The 18,752-nt window shown below is 44.3% G+C and overlaps 1 protein-coding gene across 1 annotated transcript in view; it reads right to left on the reverse strand.

The window, feature by feature from the left end:
- Window positions 1–18,752, reverse strand: part of LOC115317762 (endothelin-converting enzyme 1-like) — a 92,704-nt gene that overhangs the window by 41,644 nt on the left and 32,308 nt on the right. Inside the window, exons 6-7 of the mRNA XM_040217923.1 lie at window positions 16,294–16,377; window positions 8,816–8,946 (exon numbers count right to left, since the gene is read on the reverse strand). Coding sequence (XP_040073857.1) covers window positions 8,816–8,946; window positions 16,294–16,377 — 215 coding nt within the window. The remainder of the gene's footprint in view (window positions 1–8,815; window positions 8,947–16,293; window positions 16,378–18,752) is intronic.

Genomic DNA, 18,752 nt, shown 5'->3' on the forward strand with positions numbered 1-18,752 from the left:
TGATACATGGTCATGGCCGCCTTACGCGCGCACTTACAATCACTTTCTTCTAGCACCCACGCACACGTTTGACAAGTATGGATTGGTATCAAAACAAATAGTTTTCCAACAACTCCACATTTCAATAATAAACAAAATAAGTTTTCATTTCCCCAGACAATTTTCACTTATTTCAAACCTTGCCCGTTCAACTAAAAGCTCACATTTAATTACTAAATTTTCTAAAAACACCATTTACAAAAATACAAAACGAGATCCGACTTCTTTTCTTGTAGCTAGAAAAATATATCCTGACACTATACGAAATGTACGTTCAATGGCCAAATTACTTAACCTGTTCTCACGTTCCGCGTCGTAAAAAAAAAACAAAAAAACTTCTCTTCAGATTTTAACGCAACTCATGAAGTCCGGTCCAACATTATCAGATGTTGGACCAGACTCCGCGACTGCGCGCGCCTCAGCGCGCGCAGTCGCGGAGGCGCAACGTGAAAGCGCGTGATCTGTACCGAGGGTTCCCGTGATTTCCTGCCGTCGTGCCGCTGTACGTTTTGCAACAGGTCTATTCTTTTCTCGCTCGACCCAGTTCCTGAGCTCTTCTTCCCCAACGTGCCCTAGCCCTCTTACGGCCGCCATCCGCTTCTAGGTTTCTACAATCCCGGAAATAGCCATAACACTGTTTCGCTGCTCCCCTAAACAAGCGTGATTCAATAAGTGGGCTAACGTCCTGGCAGGCTCGCCTAATTGACACGCCCATTAGGGAAAAAAGAAGACAAAGTTTATGTGAATTGTAGGAATGAACCAGTAGTAATATTTATTAGTGCGATAGGTTTAGTTACGTAATAAGTTGATCGTGCTATACGTTGACCACTGAATGAAGAAGCAAACGCGCAAGGAAGACGTTTACACTAAACATCGTTGGTAGTCAGCTGTTTGTCCTCTCCTGTCCTTTCTTTCTTCGTGTTCAAGTATTATTCCAAAGTGCGAGTTGATATAAGTACAAGCATGTACCAACACGCTCAACTGTTAATCGTCTTTCTGTCTAAGCATTCTACCTGAATTTAAAGCAAGCATTTAAAGGATGATGGCAGATTTTCTTAGAGGGACACTAACACCCCCCAAATTTGTTTTTTCGCTAAGCGGTTTAATATGGGGTCAGAACACTACCCAATTAATATTTTGTTTCAGAGTCACGCATAGTTTTAATAAAGCCAAGAAACGCAACTGCTCGACACCGAAACCGGAACCCGCGCATGGAGGTCGGAGAAATATAAAGAAGAGAGTGCCGGAAGTAACGCAAGTACACCAAACCGCGCATTTCTTTTTTTTTTTTTTTTGGCCGCGCGCAGCTGACGACATCACCGCGTTGCGGGCATTGTTTATTGTAACTCTGCTTTGCAGTTGTAAGTTCGACTCGCTGTTCTGCACTTCAAGGTGAGATATTTTGTGCAATGAAGAGTTGGAATTAAGTAGTGAGTGTCCGTGGCGAATGCCAGTGATCGGCTCCAAAAAGGATGTTCCCAAGATGTTGCGTAAAGAGCTGTCTCACAAGTTGTGCATCCGAAAGTGGCATTGTGCGGCAGAGTCTGCGCAAGTTTCCGAAAGATCAACGGGATATTGACAAAAATATCTGGCAGCAATTCTTGCAGAACAGTTCCGAGCACCTCGGAAAGCGAACGCTACCCGATTTATATGCTCCTTGCAGCTTGCAGAAAGTGACAACATTGAATTGGTTGGTGTCAAAAAGGGAGTCCCGTAGCATTTAGTTTAGGGACGTTTCCTCAACGGCATTTTTTTTTTCAGTGATAATTGTAAAAGAGAAATGTAAAGATCGCAAAACGTAAAAAAAGAGTGTGCCTATTTTGGAATCGAACCTGTGTCCGCTGAGTGTGAAGAGGACACCACTCCCACTGAGCTACTCTACTTTATTCTTTTCTTTATTACCACTGAACTACTCTACAGCTTTAAATAATCGTTCTGACAAATCGCTTCCTGCGAGCCCCAATAGGGGACAACTGCCCGAGTCATGTCTTTGAGCAAATCGGCTTGGTGGTCGGGCGTGTCGTACGAAATGATCACGAATTGTTTTGATCTTTCAGAAATTTTGTCTTTCGAATCAAGTCAACTTTACCGGTACCGCGAGCGACAGTTCTGAAGTAGGGGTCGCACGCCCTATCCTCCGCTGCCAACGCTCTCGATTCCGCGAGTCCCACGATACGCCATACGACGCCATGTCAAGGATTACGCAGTGAACGCACAACATTTTTTTTCGGTTCTTGGTGCAATTTGTTTTTCAATCAACACATTTGCAGTTTTTTGGAAGGCACAAAATTGTGTTTTATATCTTTTTTATAATTTGAATGTTGGGTGTGTGCCCTCAATGACCCACGACCTTGATTAAATTTGGTGGCTGTGTCTAAACCTCAGAAAACGGACCATCACCACGGAGAAGAAAGTGACCGCGACTCAAATCTGCCAGTTCTCAATCGGCGGTTTTCGGGCGGAAAGAAACCGAATATCGAGTCGTAAATTCTGTTCTGGGTAGTTGGGCTCTCATATGTTATATACTACTAAAAACATCGGCGAGCATAAATATCCTTTCAGTGCCCCTTTAAGACCAGCTTGAAGACAGGTGAGAGCAATATCGCGGTGTATTAGCTTAGAATGAGCGCTATCAAAAGACAAGAGGTTCCTCTTGAACGCGGTTCGTACAACTAGCACACGTGTTCACCTATAAAAGTAAGCTGTAGGTCTAAACACTTAATGCACTTGTCCCTGGCAAGCTCCCGAATAAACTGTAATCCGTCCGACATGGCGTCAAAAAATTTGACGACGTTTCAAAGAAGGTCATTAAAACGTATATCTCCGGGAGATCATTCACAGTAACCAAACAATTGTCTACATTTCTAAAAATCTTAAACACATGCATCTCATTGAGGTCTTTCAAAATGCGCTTTTCCATAGATGCTAGCGGTTCGTCTAGCGATTCGTAACAAATTGAGGGACATATTGTAGTACAGTGCGGTGCGGGTGTGATCCCGTTTTAGAACTACTCAAATGTATTTAAGGATCAGATAACTAGACTGAAAGGAAAATAGTTCAAGCGTATTTTATGAAGTCCTCGGGTGACAACTGCGTCAGCACGCCTTCGATTTTACAAAATGAAAAGGGAGTTTTTTTGTCTTGGTAGTTTTGTGTAGACACGCTGAATTGATAACGTCTGCTTGAAAAATTGCCTTCTGTTTGTGCTTATATGAGGCTTTTATCCCAGTGAGTTGAGAAGATAGACAAGATTGTTCGATCGTGTGTACTCGGTTGACTGTCTCAAATAAAGCGGTTGAAAGTTAGCACAAGTTCGTGTTGTGTACGTGTATTCGTAGTCCGTGTTGTTCGCGCTTTTAAGTCCTTCAGTTCTTCTCAACGGCTGGAGTGGATACCGAACAACCACGCTATGTTGCCGTCGTCTAAGGTCTTCTTGTACAGCGCCCCCTGTCGAATGGAGAAGATAGGCAGGATTCGTATGAAAGCACGGGCAACCGGACTTCCTTGTCCGTCTGGATGCACAATAAGTGTTCGCAGTTCAAGGTCGTCTTGTTAGAGTGCTGCCATGTCGCTGACATCCAGAGCGCCAAGAATGCACTCATCGTCGTCGTCTTTGGTGCAGGCAGAACCGGCCTCTACGGGGGCCCTTACCAGGCAATCGGCTCATTGTGCTTCCGGCCGGACTTGTACCTACGGTCATATCGATATCCTGCAGTCCCATAGGCTCCACTGGGCGAAGCGTCCGGAAGGCCCCTTTAGATTCTTGAGCCAGCAGAGCGAATGGTGGCCTCTGACGACGCGGAAAGGACTCTCATACATATACGGGCAGAACTTCGTTACTGCCAAGAAGACAATAAAGCACTCCTTTTCAGTCGTTTGGTAGATTCTCTCCGCCTCAGACAACGTCCGACTTGCGTAGACGATTTCTTTCTCTGCGTCCTCCTGCCTTTGGACCAGTACTACGCAGAGTCTGGTGTTAATAGCATCCGTGTGAATTTCTGTTTCAGCGAACTGGTCGTAATGGCCTAGAATCGGGGGCGTCTGGAGTGTTCGTCTGCACTCATCGAATGACCGCTGGTGTTTCTCTTTGCACTCAAACGTTACTGAGTCCGTTCAGAGGTGCGTCAACGGTGCTGACAGCTTGGCGAAGTCTCGAACAAACCGCCTGTAGTAGTCACACAGTGTCCAAGAAATCTGCTTCCCGCCTTCTTGTCAGATGCAGGCGTAAATCCGAGCTACTGCACGCGTCTGATCGGGGTCTGGACGCATATCGTTGCTCACGACATGGCCAAGGAACTTTAGTTCATCATAGGCAAACCGGCACTTTGTGGGCTTGAGTAAAGGCCGGCGGTCTTGATAGATTGAAGCACGGCTCGCAATCGTTTACGGTGTTTGTCGAGAACCCGTGTAAGTACTTCAACATCGTCAAGATAGACGAGGAAGACCTGCCATTTCAGACCTGCCAGCAAAGTGTCCTCGACACGCTGGAAGGTGGCTGCTTCACTTTGAACTCGTACAGTCTGTCTGGCGTGACGAAGGCAGTTTTTTTCGTGGTCACAATCGTTGACCTCAATCTTTTAAGTAGCCACTTTTCATGTTCAGCGACGAAAGATATCGGAAGTGGAGCAGCAGGTTTAAAGTATCGTCGATGTGGGATAGCGGGCAGGGATTTTTTTTTTTTTTTTCAAACACGATGGTCCACACAGCATCTACAGATCTAGTCTTTCTTTGCAAAGATGGCTGTGGACGCGCACAAGCATCTTGAAGGTTAAGTGATGTCGTCGTTGAGCATTTTCTGGACTTGATCTTGAATCATCCTCTGGACTTGATCTTAAATCGCCGTACCGAGTCTCTTCAAGGAGACTCGGTACGGTGATTCTCTATGGGGCGCATCGTCGTTAGTAACGATGCGCGTCTTCGTGATACGGGGCGTCTTCTTGGAGCAGAAGGAGCACATCGTCCTCAGTATCGATGCGGTGCTTCGCCACCGTTGTTTGTCGCATCCCTGGCGTGGCGAAACAATTGCCAAGTCCGCCCAAAAAGTCAAGCAGTCATTTTCTTTCAGTGGCCGGAAGCTTCGGGTCAATGTGAAGTTCGGAGGGCGATGTTCTCTCGTGCTGCGATGAAATCGGCTTTTCAGAAGGTGCAGCGATCGCAGCTGAGTTCCGGAGTTCGCGATACCTTCCGGGGGCTGTTGCGGCTCTTGTGGAAAATTTCTAACCAGGACCATAGCACGCCCACTTTGAAGATTTGTTTTTACTATTACTACACAGCTTCCTCTCTCTAGAAACGACTGGACACTTCCCTCGAGCAGAACTTGGCCGCATGCAGCTTTATCTGTCCCGACGGGTACGAAAATGCTTGACCATGGCGGTACGTTCACGTGCTTTCGAGGACGTGACGTTGGGTTCTTCCGGTGTTTCGGCAGGTTTTCCCAGTGTCAACAGGTTTGCTGCCAGATCGATTACGGCGGCGTACTCACGTAGAAGATCCATTCCGAGGATAATGTCCCTCGCACAGTCTTTCAAAACGACGACATTCTTGGGGCAGGGCTCACCATGGGTCTCAACACGCGCAGTGTACAGTCGGGGACAAAAGTCTCCAGGACGTGCGAGCTGCGGCCGAAACGCATCGCTCTGCCATCTGCCGGCGGGTGGCCTGGTTTCGAGATCACACAAAAGCGCATGCGCGTCCTACTCTGCCTGCAAACATGTCTGTTTTCCCGCTCTTCTGCGGCACAGTGCCTAACTCGGAATCGGGCGCGTGGTACCGCCTCGAAGATTGCGCTGGCAGCTGACGAGCGTCTGCTACACATTCCGAAACTCGAGATACCGCCTGGGGCATTTCGCCGCATTTCGCCGTGTCAGCGTACCTTGCTTTATAACCAGTTGAGCTTATCGCTCAGTTGAGATGCCGTGACTTCTTGCTTGATATGTGCCATGTCAGTAAGCGTTATCTCCGAGGCGGTACCACGCGCCCGATTCCGAGTTAGGCGCCGCGTCGCAGAAGAGCGGGAAAGCGCACATGTTGGCAGGCACAGTAGGACGCGCATGCGCTTTTCTGTGATCTCGAAACCAGGCGACCCACCGGCAGATGGCAGAGCAATGCGTTTCAGTCGCAGCTCGCGTGTCCTGGAGACTTTTGTCCCCGACTGTACATTCCTGACGGAGTTATTAGGTAAACTGCGGAGGCTCATATTTGCGGGCCATTCCACGGCGTCGTCACTTTCTGAAGGTAGCGTGAAAGCCTCCCACTCAGGACGGAGTGGTATGCTCCGGTGTCCAAGAGTGCCAATGTCTCGTGGCCGACGTCCCGTTGAGGCTCTTGGACACCATTGTAGTAGCGTCGCTCCGATGCATGACGTCGGTCGCGTGGGAGGTCTCCGGCGTCCTTTAGGCTCATTATGTCGTTGGTCTACGGCAAATCCACTTCTAGGGGTTGCCGTTCTTAGTTTTTCCGGCGAGCAAGGGTAACCGGCTCCCACGATAGGGTCCGTGCTTCGGCGAAGCTGAATGTCGTGGTGATGGCGACCGGGACGCGCGGCAAGGTGCAGTAGGGAAAGACTGAGTGCGTTGGAGGTACCCTTCAATCTCCCGCAGTCGCTCAACGTAGCGTATTTGGGGGTCGTTTGGGTGGAAGGTGCGCAGTCTGATTTGCCGGTAAGCGGGAACGGCGGTAAATATGATCGGCTTCCCCGCACTGGTAGCACAGCGACCGCTATTCGTCCGTCCCCATACGTCGGGTTTTCCCAGCAAGGGTACAGCGGCGTCAGATCGTCCCGTTGGGGTTACGCCTGGTATTGGCGGGTAGCAGGCGGCAGTCTACGGGCCATGGCGGCGTAACTCAGCGTTGGCTCCTCTGGTGTGGTGACGGGTACCTCTGGAGCGCCCAGTGAACTTCTTCGCGGACGGCCCCGGCAATCTAGAGAGATTCCGGAAGACTGGAGGCAGTTAGTAACTTTCGGAGCCCCTCCTGGGGGCTCCGAAAGTTACTGACTTGAAGTAGTGCCACTTAGACACAAGTTCTAGGGTAAAAAAAACAACAAAAAGAACATTGATTTTGGTTGATGCACCAGCTTACACTGCTCAGCATGCAAAAACATACAACACATTAAAATGTACAAGAAGAAGTAGTAGCACATCCACAGCAATCAGAACACCATATTTTTTACAGAGTTTATACAATCCTCAGTGCTTGCCCTAACATCTTATAAAGGCAAAATGAACCACGCATTACAACTCGCACACAGTAAAAACATTATATCTAAGTATTTACTCAACGTGACATCACAGAAGGTACCGTTGTATTATATTTTTGAAGCTGTGTCTCGAAGCACAATCTGAAATCATTTCCATAACGGTTGTAATTTTTTTTAAGGACACCCATATAAAAAATGCTCATTGATGATGTCCAGAATTTGTCCTGGACCAAAGCCCAAGATTGTATTGCTATTTAATATAATGTGCGTCGAGAAACGTGACTGGCTCTTAATTGTTTTCAATATAGATACGCATTGGAAGTTAAGGAGGAATATATTACTGATAGTTACAAAACAGTTTAAAAAAGAAGAGTGCTGTGTGTTCAGTAAGCTGAAGGTTTTCAATGCAACGTACGACATATTTGCAGAAGAAACAATCAATCAATTTAATTTTAGTTGTTGATCCCCAAACTAATATACAGTAATAAAGATGAAAGTTCACAAATGTATAGCACGACTGACGTTTTAGCCAGAATTTAAAAAAAATCTGTTTTATTTTGTATAAAATGCTAATATATCTAGAGCTTCTCGCGTGAATTTTATTCATATAAGGTGTCCAGCTTAGATTTTCTTCAAAAATAAATCCTAAGTATTTATAGATGTTGATTCGCTCAATCAGATTCTCGGAATTTTAAAATCATTTCACAATCATCAGGTTTACTTTGTGGCTTAAGCATTGCATATATTTTTTTCGTAAAATTTAACTGGAATTGATTAGTCCGATAATTCGTTGAGCCACGTGTTAGCAGTAATTTCAAGATCACGTAAAAATGGACCACAAAAAATAAACTTGTGTCGTCGGCATGCAAAACAATTTTAGTACTGTTTCGCATACATACAGTATCATTATTATGAATATTAATGTACAGAGTGTCTAAAATAGACCCCTATAGAACCCCATATAAAATTTATTCGGACGGACCAAAATCCATTAAAACACGTGCATTGCAACTGACAATTCAAGTAACTAAGTTTCAAATCTAAAGAAACACCTTTAATTCCATAAAACGACAGTTTACTAATCAAGGTATCCTGCTTAATAGAATCAAACGCTTTTTTTAAATAAAAAAAAAATATTTCAGTTCTATTGGTAATTTGTTTATTTTGAAAATAATTCATTATTTTTACTTCGATATAACAAATAACGCTATTTCGGTTGACCTTTTTTCCTGTTTTGAAAACCATATTGCTTTATTGCAAATACACCTCTTGTTGAAAAGCGTGCTGAAGCGTTTTTGTCAGATGTTATAAAACTTACGAAAATGAAATAAGCACATATATAGGCCTATAGCTATGCATTTTTCAAAAAAGCCTCCTCTGTGGAAAACATGAACTCTTGTAATTGTCATGCTATCAGGAAAAGTGCGCGTGGCTAATGTATTGTTACCTATATGCCTCGGAGGATAACGTAACATGAGGTACACTATTACCCCTCAAATTGTTGTAATTTCTATGTATCTAAATTTTTCCCTTGATGTTCGTGGCGCGGAAAATATTTATAAAAATGCAATGACTTACAAACTTGTGTTCTTCAGAATTTTCCCGATACCATAAACATATTGCGGATGCAGCACAATTACTGGTTCATTTCCTTCAAGGGTTATATTGGCGATTGAAAACACATTATTGAGTATTTGCAGCCATTCAATCTGGAATGCCATTATAAAAAAGAAAACACAAGGAGGATTATCTTTCTGCAAACTGATGTCAAGATTCATAAAAAATGGTTAGGCCATTGGAGTATATCAGAGTGGAAATAGCAATGGAGCTAATTGTACTTTATGTGGGAGCTTTGACCCCTTCTGCTCCATTTCACCTCAATTCAAGACTCAACGAAGCTAAAGCGCGAACACGTGGCTGCAAGAACATCGAGCATTGCGAGAGCAAGCCCGACGTTGCTGCAGTCAAATTACGAGCTCTCACTGGGTGCTTTTTTGGCTCGGGCGCAATTCGAGCTTCTGGCCGACGCCATTTCCAACGTTCCAGCGTGCTGAAATGCGCGCGTTTCGCCTACTTTCCGAGGCTGCAAACGCGGCGTGCAGTGGCAATTCGAAGAGAGGAGGAAAGCGCGTGTACAGCGGTCGGTGCACTCTCTCCACTAGCATTGACTGCATGTCTGTTTGTCTTAAATGTCCCTCTTTCCTTATCGTGCACAAAAAGCCAACCGCAAGTTCTTTTTTTTTAATAGAATGCTTGAGGGGAAGTATTGAATGGGTTAAAACAGCGCAGAAAGACGAAGGACCAGTAAAAGAAAACACACAGACACAGCGCTGACTTACAACTGAAATATTTACTGCTGCACCATTCAGCAAGTAAACTTGAAGGAAGACAAACATAAAAGCAATCGCCCCGAAAACACGTCATCTTCCACTCAAGCCGACACGTGGCTACACGTATTTCCCCGCCTTTCTGATAAAATTCATTTCATCACTAACTAGAGCAAGTGATGGAACACTAATACACTTGCCTGCGTCATGGTTGGCAATAAAAAAAGCTTCGTCGATCTCCCGAGCATACTTATTTTTATGTCGGGCTAAAATCTTAATTTCATTAAACATTGGAGAGCACGCACATCTGTCACAGTGGACCGCTAGGTTGCCAGACGGGGAGGAGCGTAAGGACAGAGAATGTTCTCTCGCCCGGTCGTTAACGCTCCTCCCCGTCTGGCAACCTAGCGGTCCACTGTGACAGATGTGCGTGCTCTCCAATGTTTAATGAAATTAAGATTTTAGCCCGACATAAAAATAAGTATGCTCGGGAGATTGACGAAGCTTTTTTTATTGCCAACCATGACGCAGGCAAGTGTATTAGTGTTCCATCACTTGCTCTAGTTAGTGATGAAATGAATTTTATCAGAAAGGCGGGGAAATACGTGTAGCCACGTGTCGGCTTGAGTGGAAGATGACGTGTTTTCGGGGCGATTGCTTTTATGTTTGTCTTCCTTCAAGTTTACTTGCTGAATGGTGCAGCAGTAAATATTTCAGTTGTAAGTCAGCGCTGTGTCTGTGTGTTTTCTTTTACTGGTCCTTCGTCTTTCTGCGCTGTTTTAACCCATTCAATATGACCATCAACCAACTCGCCCAACTTTCCACCTTGTTTGAGGGGAAGGTTGGTAAAGGGGGGGGGGGGGGGGGGGGGGGGGGGGGTTCCGGTGTCCTGCGCCTTGACCTCGGCGTCGCGCCCTCCCTCCTCTCAGGCCAGCTCTGTCACGTGACCAGAAAGATGGGAGGCGACGCTGCACGCTGATAAGCATAGCAAGATCCGGCAGCGCGCGCGTTGGCAGTCGCTTTTTTCTTTGTCTGCTTGTTGTCCGTTGCAACTTCGTTTGTGACCCAGTGTTGCCAGATTGGACTATATGTAGCCAAATTGGGCTACATTTTTTTCTAGTTGACGTCGAAATTTCGTGGTTGGCTATGTGGCTATTTTGGGCTATTTCTAAGAATGCAGCTAACTTTTGTCGAACCTCTGGTTCGACGCCGAACTTTGAGGTTCGGCTAGTTAATTTTCAAACTTTTAATTAGTTTCAAAAAAAAAATGTGTTTCTCTTTTGGCTAGTCGAGAGGAGAGAGGAAGGAGAAAGGCTTCAAACTTCTACAAACTTCGGGGTTTTCACAATGTGTAGTGAAGCAATGCTAGCAGAGTTCAAGCGGTCTCCCTACAGCGCAGTGGAGCAAACCAAACAGATTGCACTATTACCACAGGTCCGGTAGCGCGCCTTCAACCCGGACAGATATGGCTCTGCCCGGGCGTAGACTGAACTCTCCAAATGCTGCTTTGGTGCCCATTGTGAGAATCCTTAGTCACCCAAGTTTGTAAAAATGAGAAGTCCACAGTTTCACCGCTAAACGCATGACTACCTTCCAGTCGCTGCCCTCCCCAAGAAAGGAGAACACAATCAGAAATAACATGAACATGAATGGGTGACACTAATATTCTTCACAAAAAAAGAGGCGGGTGGGATATTGTAAGGACCTGAGATATTGGTAGTCTGGTTTGAAACACCCAGTGTTCTGACTGTTCTGCTTTTGTATTTTGTTCTTTTACTGTATGATTATATCTCCCGGGCTTCAAAATAAAGTTGTCTTTGTCTGTTTTGTACTTCTGAAAACCGAAGGAAGGCCCAGTTTTGTACGGATTTTCATCCTCCCGAAGCTTTTTTGAAAAATTTACAAGTAACATAATGTACACAAAAGGGGGTGCATCTGAGGGTTGAAACAAGGTTTGTAGCTTGTATTGCAGGAGTGTGAGAAATTGTGAATATATGAGGCTTAAAAATCATTGTTTTTAGCCTCGGCTATTTTGGGCTATATTTTTTTTACGGCTTTGGCTATATTTGGGCTATACCTCCCAGCCGTTTGGCGGTTTTTGATGGGGCCATCTGGCAACACTGCGTTTGTCCTGCCTGCTTCGATCTGCCGCCTTTCCCTGCGGTCTTACTAGGATGTCTCTCGACAACGTAAGGGATGTGCACCGAATGTTCGGAAACTCCTACGCGTATATCGGCAACAAGCGATTCTTCAAAGGACTCAGGAATTCTTGTGTTTTTGTTGGATTCGGCAAATGACAGATTGTGCGCCGCATCGTGTTGAAACTTTAAGGAGCCTTCCTTCTCGTTTTAGTGTTTGTGCGGTTGTCCTGCTTTGACCGTGTCGGCAATTATCTTGGATTACATCTTTCAAGTCCGCTGTTATTATGGTAAGTGCATTCTTGCATACTTGTTGGCAACGATTGACCGTTCTCCCCCGGTTACACGTCGAGATTATCTATAGAATTATGCAGCGTCTGTTCTCGCGGCAGCCGGGAGAATAAGTTTTCCGAAAGTCTGCCATTATAGTCTAGAATTACTTCCGTTCTTGTTTGCTTTGCAATCTTCTCAGTTGTATAAACGCTTAGAGTGCCTCTTCAGATTTCACAGATCGCTTGCATGTTTCTACTTGTCTACAGAATAGGCTGTAATAAACTTTCATGAGAATTGAAAACAATTTTTTTGTCTGTTTTCCTGCCCATTTGCAAGCACCTGGGCGAGCGCATTTTTTTCAACGTGTTTCCTCCCTGTTATAAATAGGCTTATGAGTTTCGGGATGTCTTAACTAAGTTTGATCACCAACCTTCCGGACGATACCCATTTAGGGCTATTAAATAATTTGCCCATCCGAGTGGTCGTTCAGATGTGTGCTCACGTGGCTGGTCTAACGGGCACCCGTATCAAACGGGTGCCGTTTCAAATGGGTTCCCGTATCCCATAATCACGTTTGATCCAAACAGACCGACAAGTTTGCCACCCGTTTAATTCAAACCGGTCGACCAGTTTGCTACCCGTTTAAATTTCAAATGTTTTTTTTTTTTTTTTTTTTCTGTAGGGCAGTCACACGTTAGTGTTCGATTCTCATGTTATGCTGAGATTCGCGACAGTTATTGTATTTTATTTTGACACGTAGAAGCTCGATCGCCATATTAAGTCTTCAGTTTTCTTACGTCTTCTACAATTTCTTCAATTGTCACTCACGACATCGGTAGTAGATTTTTGGGGCGCAAATAACGCACGAACAACATTATGGGAAACTCGTCATTTAAATCCAATTGCGCCGCCTTGTCGCGAAGAAAGCTCTTGAATTTAATTTTCTGCCTGGCAAGACCGAGCAGAAAATAAAGAATTCAGTGAACTTCTATGTTCGGCAGTCCACAATTTCTTTTGGAGGGTGACCTGTCCTGACCTTGCCTGTGGGGCCTCGCAAGCCAACTCTAGTCCCTCGCGATGTCCATGACGATGTTGAGGACGGTCTTCACCACTATGAACGTGTGGCTCGTTAAGAAGCATAGCACCTTTAGGTCGTCTAGTGTTTACTGGAGGGTACGGCGAGGCACTGGTTTGATAACTGCTAGGCTGTCCTTACGTTTTGGGAAACCTACGTGAAGGAACTTAAGCGGACGTTACAAACTCGGCAACCAACACAGACGGCAGGGAGTAGATGAGTTCCTTCGAACAAAGAAGTCAAGGACCCATCAAAAACGTGACAAGCTGTATGAAAGATGTGGTACGCCTATGTATCTGCGTTAACCATGGAGTCACCGAGGAGAAACTATATTTGCGCCCTCATGAGAAGCGGTAAACGAGAAATCTGTGACATCCTTTTAGAGCACATCTCTTAGGTGCCCGTTTCCGGCTTGAGCGGCGTCGCCGTTGCCGTCGCAGTCGGCTTAACGGCGCGTTGCATTATGCGACGTTTCCTATAATGACGTCACACGTGACGTCACATGTGACGTCACGAGGGTAAAATTTTCCCGCTAAATGAGGCGAGAACATTTAGCAGGGAAATTTTACCCTCGTGACGTCACACGCGACGCCACTCTACCCGGGAAATTTTGCCCCTAAATCTAGCGGGAAAATGTTTCCGTTAAATTTACCGGGAAAACTCCCCTGCTAAATTTAACAGAAACATTTCCCGGAAAACTTTGCGTGAAAGATTTACCCTCGTGACGTCACACGTGTGTCATGTGTGACGTCACTTTCCTTTACTTAACGTCACGCAAAATTTAGCGGAAAAATTTTTCTTCTAAATTTAGCGCAAAAAAGTTGATGTAACACTTTTCACGTGGCATGTTATTCTATAATATTACTATAGCTATGTACCAAGCATATATGGCGTTTCTAATCGTCCACCTTTTCGACGGGTACTTGAGATTTTAGGACAGATATCAAATTGTAGACGCATCCAGCGACTCTCTTTACGGCAATTCTGTAAATCCGCATCTATCTGTTATGTTCTTCGAGCGGCCTGACTGCTTGTTTCCCAACGTCGAGAGCTCGCCTCAGGTGCTTCAACTTGTCCGTAGGTAGAACTTTCGCATAGCGTGAGGAAAAAATTACAGATCAGGTAAGCCAAGGACAGCGGAAGATGACGTCGCTTGTTTTGGTAGTTGTCCAGGGCTTCAGCTCTGCGTAAGCTACGGTAGCCTTTGCAAGCTGACATATGCAAGGTGACAACGAGCATGCGTGAATAGGTTTCAACTGTGAGACGTCTGCATTTTTGGGCAGGTAGGCCAGAACTGGCTCTATTTTTGTGGGAGCGGGATTGCTACCCATATGCTCCCTATTTTTAAAAAAGGTACTGAACACTTGATGTTTGGTTATTTTTATGCCCTCAAGCCTATCACGATGATGTAACAAAAGATTGAAGCAACCCGCAAAAAGAAGAGGAAGCAATTGCGCGCGAACGCGTGCTTTTTTTTTTTGCCTTTAAAATGATGTAGATGGAGAAGGAATTCACACGATTCGCAAGTTACATATCTTTGACATTCATTAATGACATTTATGAAACAGTTTTTGTGAGTCATCATGGATAAACCAGGCCGCTATTTGGTTTCTAGAAATATCGTGGACAAAGCCTGCAAATGACAGACATATAAGTTTTCCATCATCTGCGCGCTATTTTCCAGTGACACAGAAATCTACGGTATCTCTGTTGATAATTTTTTTCGTCGCAACTGACCTTCACATTTCGATTAATGTATTGTCGAGTGCTCGGTCGAGTTATGTTTGGTGCCATGAAATGACGTTTGATCGAAATCCTAATTATAATTTCCGATGGAAAGGAAGACGTAGACGACATGCGAATGAGAAGCGCGCAAATGACCGTATTTCAACATTCCAGTTTTAAAGAAGCAGGAAGGGTCATATGCGCAGGAACAAAGAAAAAATCGAGTTTTACAGCCAAGCTGTTTATGGCTAGGGTCCCTTGGATTTTTCGTATGCGTGAACAAAAAATCTGCGCTCTCGCCGCCACACATGTCGCACGCGCACGACTTTCCCGTATAAAAGATTCGAAGTAAATGACCAAAATAAAGCTTTGAGGAACGCGCGTGCAAGGTGCCATTTGTTTTAGTCTTTTGCTTTAGAACTGTCACTGCTGCCGGCGCCGGCACGTGTGGCACGTGAAACACCATTCCCTGGATTCTCCTTGATGCTTGGCAAATTTCACATTAGGTCTATTCAGTAGATTAGTTATTAATAGGCATCATTTTCAATATCAGTATAGCCTCTCAGGTAGATAATAAAGGTTTCTAAAAGATTTTCCGCTGTGCGATCCGCGTCGGCCATGTCTACGCTCGCACCGCCCTAAGTTTGTCGCCATTCTAAGCGCTTGCATGCCTAGTTTCTTTTCCTTTCGCTCTCCCGGGTTGGTGGTCCCGTCGCGCTTGTCTAGTTTCCGTCAGGTGACGGTCCCGTCGCAGGTGTCTAGTTTCTCTGGCTCTTCGTGGCGGTTCTGTGTCCCGTGCGAAACAACTTCGCTGGTCATCCACCTTCGCAGAGCAGAATGGCCCTTGATTTTTTTATATATTGTTAGCAAGTACCCAATTTCTATTTTACATTTGGTGATGATGCTTAGTGATCATTTCCAGTGGCTTGGTGCAATAAAATTATAGATTTCGCATAGCCAGTGCCTCTATAAAAAGCTTCCTTGCCTTTCTTCGGCTAGCTAAGTTTTTGTCCCCCGTTAGTAGAACAAATTTACTATATGCAGTGGTGTGTGTGTGCTCGCGTGGTCTTTTGTATTGTGTATTATGTTATATCTCTTCCGTCTGTATTTTATTTTCGCCTTTAGTCACCTCTTCCCCTCTCTCGCAAACATGAGCCAACCCGGAGTGTCAGCCTAGACTAATCTTTGTTTTTATTTTTATGATTCGCATCTCTCTCCCTCATTTCAAGAACACTATTTCGGGTCAACTTCCCAAATGCTTAGACGAAAGTTAGAAGGGATCTATTAAGCTATTTTGCGGTAGTACGTGGAAAATAATTCCCTTCAATGTAACCAAGTGCACGTTGTTCTGTCACGTCCAGATGCAGCTCGTTAATCGAGATGTACGAGTACTGTACGGGTTCCGGCTTATCCCAACAAACATACATATAGAAAAAAGGATTTCAATGTGCTTTCCCATTAAGTAGGTGGGAAACGCGTTGTCATTAAAGTGACTATTAAAGTTCGCGTTCCGCTTACCTCTGGAGACTTTTCGGACAAAATGGAGATGTTCGCTTCGTTGTAGAGTGATGACAAGTTACTGCTTACGCTTGTTAAGGTGAGCTTAAAAAGAATGAAAAATGAAAGTCGAATGAGGGTCTGCATTTTTATGCGCTTGGCATCTACCCCACAGTATTTCTTTACTGGTTAGAGTTTTTGTTTTTCTGTCTAGTTATTTAATTTGTCGTAAAATCACGCCTGGAGAACCCCCGTGTTTGGGATGGGTGCCCAAACGTTTCCCTCTTTCTTATTTAGACGCCCACACATATCGTTTGCATAGTCGGAGTGCAGTGAGAGGGAATAATTTTACAAAACACAGAATGTACAACGAGCGGATTAAAAAAAAAAAAGAAATTTAATATATAAGTCCCTGCTCCTATATAAGTTACACATAAGTGTGCAGATTTACGACACTGCTTTGACAACTGAACACACTTTGAACAATATTTTGCCGAGTAAAAAGAAACTATCAGAAAATGTGTTTCTCCTGAGAACTGTACATTTGATATCATGTCCACTGGCTGTAATATAACTTATCTCTTCTCTTACGTCAACATATCACAGCTTGCAATTCACCTGGTGAGTTTTCTGTTTTACTCGTCTATATGTTATGCAAATCAAAGTTTTTAATGCGCTTAAACCAGTCAGTGATTTCAAGACTCATGAAACAGTCATAAATGACTGATTGTAAAAATCAATCATTCATAAATGTTTCATGAGTCTTGAAATCACTGATTGTGATTGTGATAACGTGCAAGCTAAAATAAGCATTGCCGTCTTAACTGAATTATGTCTATGATAAATTTTGCTTTACCTCAGAGCTTCATGACAAATATACCAGCACTTAACATAGGCAAGGATTTGAAATGCTGTAGAAAGCATCGACAGCCTCATAAATTTGCATTTTGTAGGACCGGCCTGAAATTTGATGCTTGTGAAACTCTGTTGTGTCTCAGTATTCGCCAAATGGTAAAAGTGCGCGCTTTATACAGTATACCTAGAACTCTGGTGCAAATATAAGACGCGTAGAATTGTACTAAATATCATGAATACTACTCTTGTTCTCGGGAAATGAAAACAAAACAAACAAAAAAACAGAGGAGGGCCCGTTGCAAAATATTGAAACAAATATCACCTGAGCTGACATTAGACAAAAGTTTAAAAAATAATATATTTTCAATCCAATAGAGGAAAGGTAAATATATTACGTTTGCGAGTGCGGCCTCGAACTGCAAAATTTCTTCGGAAACTTCCTGTGTCTCCTCCCCGTTCTCATCTGTGTCGTTTCTGAAGAGCTTCACAGATTTCTTAATAAGTTCTTTGTAGGCCTGTACTTTTTTTCCGTTGACTCCTTCAGTTTGGTAAAGCAGGTGGTATCGAGAAAGCCAGCGGAAGGCAATTCGGTTGAGCTTGAGAAATAACGAATAATATAATTAACAATTGTAACTACTCGGAGCACTGAAAACATGTACTGACGTGGTGTATACATGCATTAGGTTTATTTGCTACATATTCTTATGCGTATAAAAGCACTGGACTTACGTAATAATAGACTTTCAACTCTCCAAAAATGAACATGTGTGCAAAAGAGTGTACACATTGCAAACTGTGTAAACACGGCGCTGCACCCTTAATTTCAAACTACTCTCACTCTTCCATCCTTGCTCGCACACTTTCGCTCGCTCAGACGTTTGGCGAAGGAAGCGTCTACAGAAACTTCCTTGTCTTACCCTAGAAGTGCAAGGTGGCGTTGCTGCCCCCGCCTCCCCCCCCCCCCCCCCCTTCCCCTCCTCCCTAGGTTGTGTTCTCTGTGAATTGAATCGTGGGACCGCTCTCGTTCACGCGATTGTAACACCTCCTCTTTTAGCTCAGCATAATAAGCCCGAGCTTCAATGTGTGTGCCAGAGCGCCAGAGTTAAGTTAACTAAGCTTTAATCTCATACTCAACAGCGGCACATCGGTGACCGTAGCCAAGCCATGACCATAGGCAGCTATGCTGTATACACCAATATTCGCCAGCTTTCAAGTCACGGACGGCTTCCAACTCGTAAACCCCAAAACTAAATGATTGATTGGATATCATTAATGTAGTCAGCCTCTCTAGAATGAATTGGAGCCAAGAAAATCCGACTGTAGAAATCTGGCTCGATAGAACGATCTGGATGGAGCCGACTCTCCAATTCCGCCACGAGAATGTTTGTGTATATATATATATATATATATATATATATATATATATATATACATATCACGTGACATGTACTATACTAGTCTCCGTATGTAGTCTTCTAAATAAATTAAAGAGATCGCGTCTTATATACTGTGTTGCATGCCTTATAGAACTTTGAAGGTAAAGGCCGATGCCTATATTTTTTTCGCTCCTGGTTCGCGAAAAGTAGCTTTTACTCGGAAGTCTGACAAACAAGAGGCCTTTTGAA

The sequence above is a fragment of the Ixodes scapularis genome, unplaced genomic scaffold (assembly GCF_016920785.2).
Source record: "Ixodes scapularis isolate PalLabHiFi unplaced genomic scaffold, ASM1692078v2 PGA_scaffold1__304_contigs__length_218370807, whole genome shotgun sequence".
Lineage (NCBI taxonomy): Eukaryota > Metazoa > Arthropoda > Arachnida > Ixodida > Ixodidae > Ixodes > Ixodes scapularis.